This window comes from Triturus cristatus, chromosome 4_2 (assembly GCF_964204655.1).
Source record: "Triturus cristatus chromosome 4_2, aTriCri1.1, whole genome shotgun sequence".
Taxonomy (NCBI): Eukaryota; Metazoa; Chordata; class Amphibia; order Caudata; family Salamandridae; genus Triturus; species Triturus cristatus.
Window position 1 is genome coordinate 33704984 of NC_140586.1, and position 14677 is coordinate 33719660.

At 44.8% G+C, this 14677-nt stretch overlaps 1 protein-coding gene across 1 annotated transcript in view; it reads left to right on the plus strand.

Annotated features, from left to right (window-relative positions):
- LOC146832872 (E3 ubiquitin-protein ligase DTX3L-like) overlaps positions 1–14677 on the plus strand; it is a 218381-nt gene that overhangs the window by 52603 nt on the left and 151101 nt on the right. Inside the window, exon 2 of the mRNA XM_085600296.1 lies at positions 7469–7529. Within this exon, the coding sequence (XP_085456422.1) occupies positions 7488–7529 (42 nt within the window). The 5' untranslated portion in view covers positions 7469–7487. The remainder of the gene's footprint in view (positions 1–7468; positions 7530–14677) is intronic.

The window sequence follows — 14677 nt, forward strand, 5'->3', positions numbered from 1 at the left end:
CATACATGCCCCTATGATTCTTTCTTCTTCTCTGATGCTTTTTCATGCTTTCTCTTTGCCTGAAATGCGATGTAGAAAGAGATAGGGTGAGAAATTTGTCAAAGTTTTCTAAAACAAGCAGCAAATTGTGAACATTTCCAAATATCTGTAGAAAATGAAAACACCTGTAGGGAATAAGGAAATTGGTGTTTTTTATGCAAAAAAAGCCTGTGCAACAGATTTAGACTATCATTAGTTATTACCACTGTTCATCTCAATCTGATCCCTTCGAGAAACACGTTGCAGAAATAGACGAAGAAGAATATGATGACCTCAGAAGGTGCACAAGGTGGGCTTTAGGTTGCTCGCAGTGTTAATCCATTCTGCCATGGTGATCTCTTCCAGGGTGAAACGTCTTTCTTCTGTCTTGCTTTAAGGATCAATAGTTAGAGTAATGACTGTCACTAATTTGACTGTTTTGTTGGGATTTATTTGGAATTTTGTCTTGGATATTTAGAATTATGTTACTAAACTACTTCTTGATATTATCACAGCCTGGTGACTAGTTACGGGAAAATTGAAATTCCCAGGACCTGCCAATGTTTTTTAAGTTGTAAAGATCTCTGTCTTTCAATTACAGACGTTCTCTCTATTGAAGGGAAATACAATTTTCACTTCCTCATGTGGGTGTTTATATGGCTTGTGGACTCTTAATACCTCAAACTTTGTTGCCATATCCTCATTCTGCCGCCTCTAAAGGGATCATCTTAACTTCATTTCATTAATGTCATTAGAGAGGCAGTTATTCTTCTTACATTTAAAGATGACTTTCTAGAGTCAAAGGAATACAATTTTTACCCACATCTGAAGTTAAAATTTGGTTATACCTTCCTGCAGCCTAAGACACATTTCATTTTAGTTTTGTGGGCTGATGTCTGAGAATGCCATAGAATGTATCCTAAAGCTTCCTAATACTTCTATATTTTTAATCAATGAATCATTTTAATGCTATTATTCGGAGCATCGTTTTTTAAATTACTTTATTTATAAAGCTTTGTATAGCGCGAACATGACACTAGTGGGTATCAGAGCGCTTTACATGACAAGAAGTAGCGTAACAATTGGACTGGTAAACAAAAACAACAACAAAAAAAACATGCACGAGAGCCAAACATATAAGAAAGTAAATATGATTTTTAAAAAAGGCTTGGTCTAGGTTAAGATCAGCAATAGGGTGGTCGCTCATAAAAAAAGAGGTGGATGTGCATACATTTTCATTGTCACCGATATATTGTCTTAGGGTAAAAACCTAGTTAGCAGAAAAGATTTTGCTTCTTTTTTGAAGGAGGCGGTAGAGGAGAATGTCCGGAGGTAGAGAGTTCCATATCTTAGGCGCAATAACCGAGAATGCTCTGGCACCCGTTTTCTTTTTGTGGTTTTGTTGGGGTTTCAGAAGGTGTGCGACCTTCCTGAGGATCTGCTGCAACCTTATTTTTCTAGCTTTTGAGTCAAGTAACTGGGGCATTGAAGTGTAACACTTTATGCATCATGCAGGCAATTTTCAGTTGGATTCTTGCTTCGTATGGTAGCCAGTTTAAGGATTATAGAGCCGATGATATGTGTGTGTTTCTTTTCGTTCCATGGACAAGTCTTTCTGCCACGTTGAGGGAAGCTCTTAGAGGGGCCAGTTTGTATCGTGGTAAGCTACTAAGTGTGGCACTACCATAATCCAGTCTGGGCAAAACAAGAGCTTGAACCACTTTTTTTAGGTCTTCGTGTGGAAGGTAGGGTTTAAGTTTCCACAGAATGCTCAGTTGGTAATTTGCTCCTTTGGTGGCTGTGCTAATGTGATTCTGCATATTCAGGTGTTTGTCTAGTATAATACCCAAGGATCTAGAGTAGTCTATAATGTGGGGCGAACATTTGAAGGCCGTAAGATGTTTCAACCAGAGCTCAATTGTGGGGATTATTCGGCGGAGAGATGAAGAGAAATGCATCATCATGATTAATATTAAAGAAACCTTCGATAGGTTCTTATACCATTACGCTGGATTTGATCAGGTTATTGATAAAATTAACTTGTTTGTTAGGATTGAGTCTATTGTATGACCCTTCTAGGAAGTGGGGTATAAAAAGATTAGTTTAAAAGCCTACTCTTGCATTGAAATTGAAGGTTTGGGATGAAAGTGGAAACGGGAACACCCAACATTTCCTCATGTGCTGTTGATTGCCTGTTTGGTGTTTTGCTAAATTGAAATGTCTGTGGTGTGTACCGATGCTGTTGTGAACTGAACTCTATTTGCTGTGGGTGGGTGGGTGCAGTGCTGAAAATGAAATCTTTAGCATATCAATAGAAAGCAAATTTCAATCCATCCATAGTAAATATATTTCTCTTCAGCATATCACCCACCCAAAGAAAACATAAATCCTTTCAGCACTCCATTCATGCATAGAAAACATATTTCAGTTTGACATATCCATAGCAGATTTCGATTCGGAAACAGCAGATTTCAATTCAGCATCCTATTCATCCACAGCAGATTTCAATTCAGCGTATCACTCATCCACAGTAGATTTCAATTCAGCATACTACCCAGCCACAGCAGATTTCTTTTAGCATACCACCCATCCACAGCGGATTTCTGTCAGCCTACCACCCATCCACAGCAGATGTCTTTCAGCATAACACCCATCCACGGCAGATTTCTTTCAGCATATTACCAATCCACTGCAGGTTTAAATTCAGCATACCTTACAACCCACAAATTGCAAACTACTAGGATAGGATAGGATAGGATAGGATAGGATAGGATAGGATCGTCACTTCTAGAGCGCGAACAAATGCCGAGGCGTCTTGGCGCTGGTCCATAGAGAGAGATCGCTCCATCTAACACCGAGTCGTATCAAACAGCCGTGTTTTTATCAGTTTTCTGAAAACTTGGTGACTCTCTGTACGTTTAACAAAGCCAGGGAGCTCATTCCACCGGCAGGCCGCATGAAACGAAAAAGCTCTACCACCACATCTGGCTTTTTTGACACGATTAAGTTTCAGCAGGCTTTGCGTAGATGACCTAAGTGTCCGCTCCGGGAGATATGGGCTAAAGAGCTTCTGAACTTCCTGGGCTCCTCCCCCATAGACCGCCTTATGGACTAGGCATAACGCCTTGAACTCTATTCGCTGCTGAACAGGGAGCCAGTGTAGCGTTTTAATTCCCTCGACAACAGACTGGTCCCTGGGTACATCCAACAAGAGTCTAGCTGCCGCATTCTGCAGAATCTGCAGTCTCTTCAGCAAGGTCTTGTTCAATCCTAGCAGAACTGCGTTGCAATAGTCTATTTTAGACAGCACTAAGGCTACCACCACATTCCTGCGAAGATCAGGATTGATGAAAGGGAAAATCTTCCGCAATATCCTGATTAAATAAAAGCAGGAGGAGGCAAGGTTATTAACATGTGCAGAGAAAGTAAGTTTGTTGTCGAATACCACTCGTAGATTTCTAACCTTAAGCACAGGACAGGGACATTCACCTGCCTCCGCTGGCCACCAGGAGCTATTCCATACCGGACTTCCCGGGCCGAATTCCATTATTTCCGTTTTCTCTGTATTAATCTTAAGAAAGTTTTCTCGCATCCATCTCATGATTTCGGACATACAGCTGTGAAATTTCTTAGCTGTGTCATTCGGTTCTTCACCAGCCGAAACTATAAGCTGTGAATCATCAGCGTAGGAGATTACAGTAAAGCCCTGAGCCTTAATAAGCTTGGCCAGGGGGGCAACGTAAATGTTGAAGAGCGTGGGGGACAGAGAAGAGCCTTGTGGCACCCCACAAGGTAGGTGGAAAGGGTCCGACTGTAGGCCGTCCCAAGACAGGCTGTTATCTCTGCCATCCAAAAAAGAAGCTAGTAGTGCCAATGCCCTTCCCTGTACCCCAAACTCCTGAAGCCTTCGAAGCAACACCTTGTGATTAACGGTATCGAAGGCAGCCGAGAGGTCCAACATCACCAATACTGCCCGACCTCCCCGGTCTGCTATAGCCCGTACATTTTCTGCTGCGATCAGCAAAGCTGACTCCGTAGAATGCTGCGCACGAAAACCGTGCTGAGAAGAGTCCAGCAGATCGTGGGCTACCAAATGTGCCATGAGGGCACGATTTAGTTCTTTCTCCAGGATCTTTGCCCCCATGGGCAGGGCAGAGATTGGACGATAGTTCTTTAAGACGAGAGGGTCTAATGTAGCTTTTTTAAATAAAGGTTTAATTATTGCCCTCTTCCAGCAAGACGGATAGTGCCCAGATTGTAATGCTATGTTAATTACCTGGGACAGTTCCTCCGCTATCAGGTCAGCTGCCAAATGGAACACTGATGGAGGACAAGGATCTAGAGGTGATCCTGAGTTTGTTGAGAGAATCAACCTCTGAGTTTCCTCCACCGTAATTGAGGCAAACTCACTGAGTCCTGTGTTGTTCCTAGGGCCCAAATCCGGCCCTACCTTTCCCCCTTCTCAACCAGCAAATTGCTTTCAATATACAAGTAAGCAAAGAAGGACTGACCTTTGGTTTGCTGTGGCATTATATAGGTATGTACTACCATATAGAACAGTAATGGCCCACAATAATAATAAAACCTTACTACACAGCTGTCAGCAACAAATTGTAACTCATACCTATTAAATTCAGATAGTACATATCTGCTGGGAAGGTTGTCCACCCCCAGTACTGTACAGCCAAAAACCAAATATCACCAAATGAACAGGCATGAAATAACTGAAGAGATCTGTCACACATTACTGGAAGAGTTTGAAGGACTTTAATACAGTTCATTCACTGCAGGTCCCAAATATCTAAAAAATCGTACCGCTTATTTTTGTACCTCACAAAGGCACTCTGATATGGAATGGTAATAAAAGTGCCCATCGCCCTCAGATCTCTTCTCTTCCCTCTTACTCCAACCATATCAGCTCAGGACCACAACTGTTCACAAAATCACATATTGGACATTCAAGTGCAGTAACCAGCTCAGCAGACTATATCGTATGACATACCATAAAATACCTGCAGAGCTGTTCAAAGCTAAAAGCATACTGAAAACCATAAAACTCTGCATCTGTCTCTTCCACTACAGCATCCAACACACTACTATACTCGCCATCCCATAATACGATAACCGCACGCACCGCTGTGGTCACCACGCATGACATGGACACACTTCCCACGTAGAAACATAACAAAAACAAGCATTGGCATAGCCAATAGGTCTCGCTTTTGGGACCTTCTAAGTATTTAGTTCTGCAGCACAATATCCTTGGTGCAACCACATCAACTGTTGCGTGGCTAAACACTTATAAGGTCCCAAAGGCGAGACCTATTGGCTATGCCAATGCTTGGTGTGGTTGTGTGTGTGTGGGTGTGGGTGCGGTTGTGGGTGTGTGTGGATGTATGGTTGTGTGTGTGTGGTTGTGGGTGTGGTTGTGTGTGGTTGTGTGTGTGGGTGGCTGTGTGTGTGGTTGTGGGTGTGGGTGCGGTTGTGGGTGGGTGTGGATGTGTGGTTGTGGGTGTGGTTGTGTGTGGTTGTGTGTGTGGGTGGCTGGGTGTGTGGTTGTGTGTGTGTGTGCTTATGGGTGTGGTTGTGTGTGTGGTTGTGTGTGGTTGTGTGTGTGTGTGGGTGTGGTTGTGTGTGTGGTTGTGTGTGTGGTTATTGTGGGCGTGGTTGTGTGTGTGGTTGTGTGTGTGGTTGTGCGTGTGGTTGTGTGTGTGACAGTAATACTAAAAGCATCTCAAAATAAACTAACACAAACATCGAGTTTGTCGAAAGAGAAAGCACGTTGTAAGTCAAACGGGCGCAGCAAAGCATTGACACAACAACAAAACAAGATCACTTAGCGAAGACTGAGTGCTGATAATGGATACACACAGCCCATCATCTTAAGAGTTCGATTGCAGCCAATGTGCACTCAAACCTGCCCCCTCCTTGTGAGTTGCACCCCATGAGTTATAACTGCTGCACCCACCATAGCGCTTTGAGATCTAAAGCGCTACATAGGTCTAATCGACTAGCCAGTCGCCAACATGCTGTGCTTTTAAAGAGAATGTGCCAAGCGTTTCCAGCTTCCTCATCATGTCCTCGTGAAAGCACCAACGAAAGGACTCCCTGAATGGTGCAACAGACATGAAGCAGCCGCTGTGATCAGAAATAAACACTGTGAACTTGTCCAGTTTCACAGTAACATTTCCTTAATGTTCTTTAAGTCACAAAACAGTAATACTAAAAGCATCTCAAAATAAAGGAACACAAACATCGAGTTTGTGGAAAGAGAAAGCACATTGTAAGTCAAATGGGCGCAGCAAAGCATTAACACAACAACATGTTCTTTGATGTTTGATGTTCATTGAACGAGAACATCAAAGGGGCGCCGCGAAAGTGATCGCGGGCGAAAGTGAAAGTGATCGCGGGCGCTTAATGAGCATGACGAGGTTTGCCATATGGTGCCTCTGCTCCTAAGCGCGCGCCCGCGCACATGCACTATAGCTCTAGGCTGGCCATGGTAGCACTTTTTTGAGCCCTCACTCGCTGGGTCAGGCGAGACCTAACAACATCGTTCCAACCACACACACAGAGTACATGGTGTAGCATGCTACTCATGTAGGCAAGCGCTTCAGCGCCCCACATAGGGGTGGTAAGTGCTATATAAATGCTACACTACAATACCAACCAGCAGATTTCAATTCAGCACATCACTCATCGACAGCAGATTGCTCTTCAGCATACACGCCTTCAAAGCAGATTTTTCTTGAGAATACCACCCTACAAAGCAAATGGATCTTAAGCCATCCTTGGTAAACATATCTGATGGTTGGTATCCTGAGTAGAAATATGTTTGATGTGAACTAATTTAAACTAATTTTAAACATGATAATTTTTTGTCTATTTTAGCCGGATGCCTTGCTAGGGGTTAATTTGAAGGAAAGACAAGTACTGTATGTAATGAAAACCAGTGACACAATGAGATAGTACATAACATTTGTTTTAAGCACTTGGAATGGATGTGGCACTGGGTATGTTTGCGACGTATCCCTTTCTACCAGCTAACTTTGTATATTTTGCAACCTATTTTTGGGCAAATAAATTAGTAATGGCAAACCTGAAAATAAACATTAGGCTCCAGAAAGTATAAGAAGGCCGATCAGTTTGCCGCCATGATTTGAGCCTGATGCTTGCATTTTATGCACAATCTCTGCAATAACCTTCAGAACTAGCTTGGTAAATAATGCAAGAGTGAAAATAGTAGAGTGAAGTGAGATGAATATTCTCCAGTCTCTGTTTTTAGAGATGTTGCAAACTCTCTTGTCTTAGGGATGCCGTCTTAATATATGTACATTTCTTTGGGACCTTTCCTCCTGATCTCTGAGCCTTTCTTCCCCTCAGCCGTCTCTTACCCTGGCATCATCTTCTCTATTAAGCAGAGCCCTCTCTCCTCCTTTCTGTGATACAGGGCTACTGAGGCGGTGAATATGGCAGCTGCTCAGGGTACAGATGAAGAAACCACACCAATGGTGAGTCTAAAATCTCGTCTTCTTTGGAAAATCACGTTCGTCTTTGCCTCAGTTCTTTCATGTGTTGAGATTTTCAGCTCTTAGAAACCGCCTATCTGCCAGCACAAAGCGCTATAGTAATCAAGCATCAGCATCTCAGTAGTTTAGAAAATGTAGATTTTTTTTAAATCAAGGTTTCCCAATGCAAAGAATAGGCACAGGATGGATGACAGCAGCAGCAGTGCAGACAGCTCTCACATACACAGGACAGTAACGGTGCAGGCAGTAGAAGCAGCCGTGCATTCCACCCCATGCACACCATGTGCAGAGCAGACTACCATCACATGCACAGGACAGTAACTGTACAGGTAACTGCAGCAGCAATTTATCCCACCACCGCACCCACCCACCCACACACACACCATGTGCAGAGCAGGGTACCATCACATACACAGGACAGTAACGGTGCAGGCAGTAGAAGCAGCCGTGCATTCCACCCCATGCACACCATGTGCAGAGCAGACTACCATGACATGCACAGGACAGTAACGGTGCAAGCAGTAGCAGCAGCTGTGCATTCCACCCTCACGCACACCATGTGCAGAGCAGGCTACCATCACATACACTGAATAATAACGGCGAAGGCAAGAGCAGCAGCTGTGCATTCCACCCCATGCACACCATGTGCAGAGCAGACTACCATCACATACACAGGACAGTAACTGTATAGGTAACTGCAGCAGCAATGCATCCCACCACCGCACACACCCACCCACACATACACCATGTGCAGAGCAGGGTACAATCACATACACAGGACAGTAACGGTAGAGGCAGTTGAAGCAGCCATGCATTCCACCCCATGCACACCATGTGCAGAGCAGAGTACCATCACATACACAGGACAGTAACTGTACAGGTAACTGCAGTAGCAATGCATTCCACCACTACACACACTTACACACACACCATGTGCAGAGCAGACTACCATCACATACACAGGACAGTAACTGTACAGGTAACTGCAGCAGCAATGCATCCCACCACCGCACACACACCATGTGCAGAGCAGGGTACCATCACATACACAGGACAGTAACGGTGCAGGCAGTAGCAGCAGCTGTGCATTTCACCCCCACGCACACCATGTGCAGAGCAGGCTACCATCACATACACTGAATAGTAACGGCGAAGGCAAGAGCAGCAGCCGTGCATTCCAACCCATGCCCACCATGTGTAGTGCAGACAACCATCACATACACAGGACAGCAACAGTGCAGGCAGTAGCAGCAGCTGTGCATTCCACCCCCATGCACACCATGTGCGAGCAGGATACCATCACATACACTGAATAGTAACGGCGGGCGAAGGCAAGAGCAGCAGCCGTGCATTCCACCTCATGCACACCATGTGCAGAGCAGACTACCATGACATGCACAGGACAGTAACGGTGCAAGCAGTAGCAGCAGCTGTGCATTCCACCCTCACGCACACCATGTGCAGAGCAGGCTACCATCACATACACTGAATAATAACGGCGAAGGCAGGAGCAGCAGCTGTGCATTCCACCCCATGCACACCATGTGCGGAGCAGACTAACATGACATACACCGGACAGTAACTGTACAGGTAACTGCAGCAGCAATGCATCCCACCACCGCACACACCCACCCACACATACACCATGTGCAGAGCAGAGTACCATCACATGCACAGGACAGTAACTGTACAGGTAACTGCAGCAGCAATGCATCCCACCACCGCACACACCCACCCACACACACACCATGTGCAGAGCAGAGTACCATCACATGCACAGGACAGTAATGGTGCAAGCAGTAGCAGCAGCTGTGCATTCCACCCCACACACACCATGTGCAGAGCAGGCTACCATCACATACACTGAATAGTAACGGCGAAGGCAAGAGCAGCAGCCGTGCATTCCACCCCATGTGCGGAGCAGACTAACATGACATGCACAGGACAGTAACTGTACAGGTAACTGCAGCAGCAATAGATCTCTCTCTCTCTCACTCTCTTCTCTGTCTCCCCCCCTCCCCCCGCCAGTGACAGAATTGAAGTGTGTATTTACTATTCTAACTCCTCACGCGTTTTGATAGTAGCTAAGGTTATAAAGCAGACGGAGGCCAAAATAACTGCTTTTTTAGTGCTTTTGATACACTTGCTCGAAAGTACCTAAACACACTACCAGGACCAGTTGTCCTAACGCACCGGTCCTCACAAAAGTTTTTGTTTGTCTGGCTCTGTCAGGGTTTACACATGCTATAAAGACCAATCTGATCCTCACAGCATGGGAGATGTATATCCCCCAACCCTCCACACACCATGGGCAGAGCAGACTACCATCACATACACTGAACAGTAAGGGCACAGGTACAGCAGCAGCAATGTTTTCCACCCCACCTCACCCCACCACACCGCACTCAGTATGTACAGGTGCAGACCAGACTACCATCACATACACTTAAGGGTAACGGTACAGGCAGCAGAGCAGTGAGTGCATGCTTCCCCAGACATGTGCGCACACTGAACCAACAGAGACTCTGCTGCAGTCAATTAATCAATCAATCAAACAAACGCACTTTATTTGGTTTCTGCATAAAACCATAAAAGTATTCTAAAATTCATACATAGTATAAACAAGCATTTGCAATGCAATAGGTCTCGCAGTTGTTAAGAGTTTGAGCTATTGGCACTGTAAATGGCAATGCCTTTTATTTATGTGTGGGTTTTTAAAACATAAATAAAAGGCATTGTCATTTAACAATGCCAATAGCTCAAACTCGTATAAATGCGAGACCTATTGCATTGCAAATGCTTGTTATTATGTGTTGTGTCTTAATTATTTACTGAAATTGTGTTTTTAAATGCTTTACATACCTGCCTTTGAAGTTAAGCCGGTCTGCTCGCAGCCACGTTACCAAGGGTTGAGCATAGGAATAGTTTTCTAAGGCTTTGCCGAGTCCTACCATGTGTTAGTGGCCTTATTGCCAGTGGCAGACCTACATTTACCCCTACCAATAACCCACTTTCCAACACATGCTATTTAATTGTAAAATATCATGTTACCAAACAACATTCCTTTAAAGCAAGGCCTATTAACATTGTCAATGCTAGTTAAGATTTTTCGTGGCCTGAAATAAGAATGTGCATCATCAGAGACTAAGGTTTTGCTACTAAAAGATCAGTGCTTCTTAGGGTGACCAGATTTTGAAAAACAAATACAGACAGGGACATTCCACACACATGGGTACTATGCTTCTGCATTAAGGAAAGGACACAGAATGATTTAAACTAAAGCACTCACCACAAAAAAATAAAATAAAAAAATAAGCACAAATCGAGGGTACACGTGTGTAGTAGATGGCATCTATCAGCTCTTTTCACAGTGTGGCCGCCATCCAACCTGCCAAGAAGTTGGGCTCCACTGAAATATGTTGAACTTGTCCCAGTGTAATTTTCAGACACCTGGACACATTCATTAGCATCTGAACATAATCTGCTTTTGTTCGAAGCAGCAACATGCACACAGCGAGGGGCCTTTGTTTTTTTATTCCAGGTAGACCAAAAACAAAGGCAGAAGTTGGCCATCAGGCCTCCTTTTGATTGAGTAACCTGACTGGTAGCGATCTGGAGCCTCACACCTAGATGCAAATGCAATGGAGGGGAAACACAGGCTTACAGATGGCAGATTTACTGGGTTCACGAAGATCTATGCAGCAGGTGCCTTAACCCCGTATGACATTTTGGAATGCAAACATCACAACCTATTAAGAATAACAGATTTACTGCCACCTTTCTCATTGTTGCCAATTTCATTGTGGCAGAGTTTAAAAACAAATGTAAATGTTGTGGCCCAGATTTTGTTTTACCTCACTTTTTTGGCACACTTCGATACAAAATCTAATTTGTTAAATATTGTAATGCACTCAAATATACTTATGACAGACCTGCTAAACATGTGTGAGGTCTTTATACCCTGATCTCACTTCTTGCGATGTCACTGCCTGTGAGGTCATGGGTTGTTATGCCACTTCCTGTGATGCCATATGTTATGTCACGTGCTGTGATGTCATGCGCCATGATGTCACTTGTATGCTCCCTAACCTGGTTAGTACCCCCATTTCTTTTTTTTACGACTTTGCCCTGCCTTAAAAGGACATCTTAAGGCATAACTGTACTTCGATGACGGCGCATGCTGCAAGTCAAACCAGGCATTCATTGTGCGAAAGCTAGATATTACTCCATAACATGTGGGAGATAGAATAGGAGGTTTAAAAAAAAAAACTTGAAATGTACCCCTTATTCGCCTCCCGTCCTCACACTCTCAATAACACTAAACTACGTACCACCGCCACGCCGCTGTGGTGGGCGTGGAGCAGCACCTGTCAGCAGCAGGTAAGAAAGAGTACACTTACCCCGATATTCGGCACCGCACACCTCTGGTTAGAAGGCTGAAGGAGAAACACGGGACAGGAGTCGTCCACCTAGTGACCCGCGTAGGTCGGCCTGCACGCTGGCCACACGGACAGAATCACGGAGAAATCAGGACCCTACGCAGAAGAGATCTTCGTACACTGACAGACCCAAGTGTCTGAGGTTGAGAGACACCAGTACGAGATGACGCGCCATGATGAAGGTACAGTCCGGATGGCTCCCAGGCAGCGATGCGCGCCTTAGAAAGTGCGGTGCGACTGGCCTTCCTATGCAATATTTAGTATCCCAGCCAGTTCGGCTTTCAGCCAGTTCGTCTTTCTTCGGAGCTCCTCGTGCACCAATGGCTTTGCGGTCCTCAGGGCTGGCTCGTCACAGCTCTAGCCCATTGTCCGCCGCTCATTGAAGAAATGACTGGAACCATGCCGCTTTCTGAAAAAATAAGAAGGAACCCAAGGGCCGGGGCCGGAGAACCAACAACAACCGGCAGAGCACCGCGACCAGTCTGCCCCCAGAGGTGAGGCGGCGAGGAATGGGGGTGGGGGGCAGAAGTTGCGCTCTTGCCTGAGCTCCGTCTGCGGGAGGGCTGGTTTGTGGGGGCAGGTATCCAGACGTTCTTGTGTTAAAGAGGAAGCGGGAATCACGGGACTGTGGAGGGGACCATGGGGTTAATGGCAATCGAAAGTGAAACTTCATGCTGGCTTGTGAGGGAAGGGGGACAGGAGATGTGCACGCCGCGTGGCTGTAAGCGCGTACACCAACTCAAATCCGCCAAAAGCCTGCGCGTGCACATCTCCTGTCCCACTTCCGAGGCAAGTCAGTAACAATAGATCTCGCTGGCGACAGCAGCGCTTCGCGCTGCGTTCGCCAGGCGAGACCTAAAAAGGACTTATACAGTGTGTTTGTACAAGCATCACAAGAAAAGCAAATCTTACCTAAAAATCTCATACAATGCATAAAATATATTATAAAGTGCATATACCGTAAATCATTGGAAGTAAAAAGCAGAAAGGAGAATGAGCTCCCAAGGTCCTTAACTAGACTATATATGTCACCGGGGTACCTAATATAGGACTATGCCATCATTTAAAAGCCACTATCAATTATTCGCGACAGCCTCTAAGCTTCACTGCTAATTTCAAAAAGTTAAGAACAAATAAAATAGTATCACCATACAGCAGTTGTAAATAGATAAAAGCTGGTCGCACCTGCTTAAACTCCAACCTCTTTAAAATAGGAATAATAAAATGTTTCCTGGGCGTCTCATAATGCTTACAAAATATTAAACAATGAAGCATGTCCTGTGGAGGCTCACCGTCGCAGCTACGCGGCTCTAAAATCTGGCCTCTGCTACACCCCCGTGGCTGTGCCAGCAGGAGGTGATAAAGAACAAAACCTGGACAGTAAAAAGCGTTCATAGGTGCTAAGACCCTAGGAGATACGGCTCAACCGGTTTCTTTCTTTTGCAATCCAAAATTTACGAACACTGGGTTTCCCCAGTTCGAGCCCTTCCCTCTCTAGTCTCCTGTGGCTACAAAAAGATACCCTAGCCCACCCCAGATCTTTCTTGGTCACTGATTCTGGATTAGTGAATAATTCAACTCTTCCCAATCTTTCAAAACGACTCTTTATATAGGTGAGCCAAGGAATGTGATGAGCATAATCACGAGCCATACACTCCTTCAAAATCCATCTACTCAAGGGTGACCCTTCGTTCAGCCAGGTCTTCAGCCAAAACATTAAAGGACGAAGGGCCAACAAGTTGGAGAGATAGAACACCCCCAGTTCTTCATGTGCCACCATATTAGACATTCCCTGGGGCACACCTAAAAGACGTTTCAAGAAGGTATTCTCAGTCACTTTTAACTCATCCATAGTGACATGACCCCATATTTCGCTAACATAGGAAGCTTTAGCGAGACATTTAGCCTGATATATCTGCAGAAGTGGCGCAATCGGTCTCCTACCCAATCTAGAGGCAAAATTAAAAACAGCTGTGTTTGCGTGCAATAAGTCTCCCCTCATTCTCTGTTTTAGTGGTCCCCATTTCATCTTCTCATCTATTGGGACTCCTAGGTACCAAAAAGCAAAAAGTGTCTTTGCGGGGAACCTGAACGGATCCAACCATGAATCGATAGGGCTTTCTAGGGCGAGGTTCCACCTGCATCACATAGGATCTGGAATCATTTATTGAGAGGTCCAAATCCACCATAAAAGAGGAAAAGGAATTGAGCAATGTTTGCAGCCCTCTAGCGGTCCTAGACATGAGGACCGCATCATCCACATATAATAAAACTGGCAGGCCACTGTGGTAAATAAAATATTACGCTCTCAGAATTTTTAAAATATAAATAAGATCATGCATAAAGCAAGAGGCTGAGTCTGTGGTATCAGGTTCATAAAGGGCTTTATTCCAATAACTCGAGTCAAAGGGAGAATATTACCATCACCAAAAAGGATCTGGAAAGGGACTCAAAAGTATTCTCAATATTCTCAAAACATTATTCACAGAGTACAGTATATATACATTTCTCAATTGTACGTAAGCAAAAGAGCAAGAGAGAATGAGATAAGAGCATGTGGGCGTGTAAGTAGGCGTGAAGGTGGGCGTCCATGTGGGCGTCCACTTGATGATAATGGGTAATTTGTCATGTGTGGGTGGATACCTGGAGGGGGTTGCGTGATCTGCTGGAATTGTACTGGAACTTTGCCTT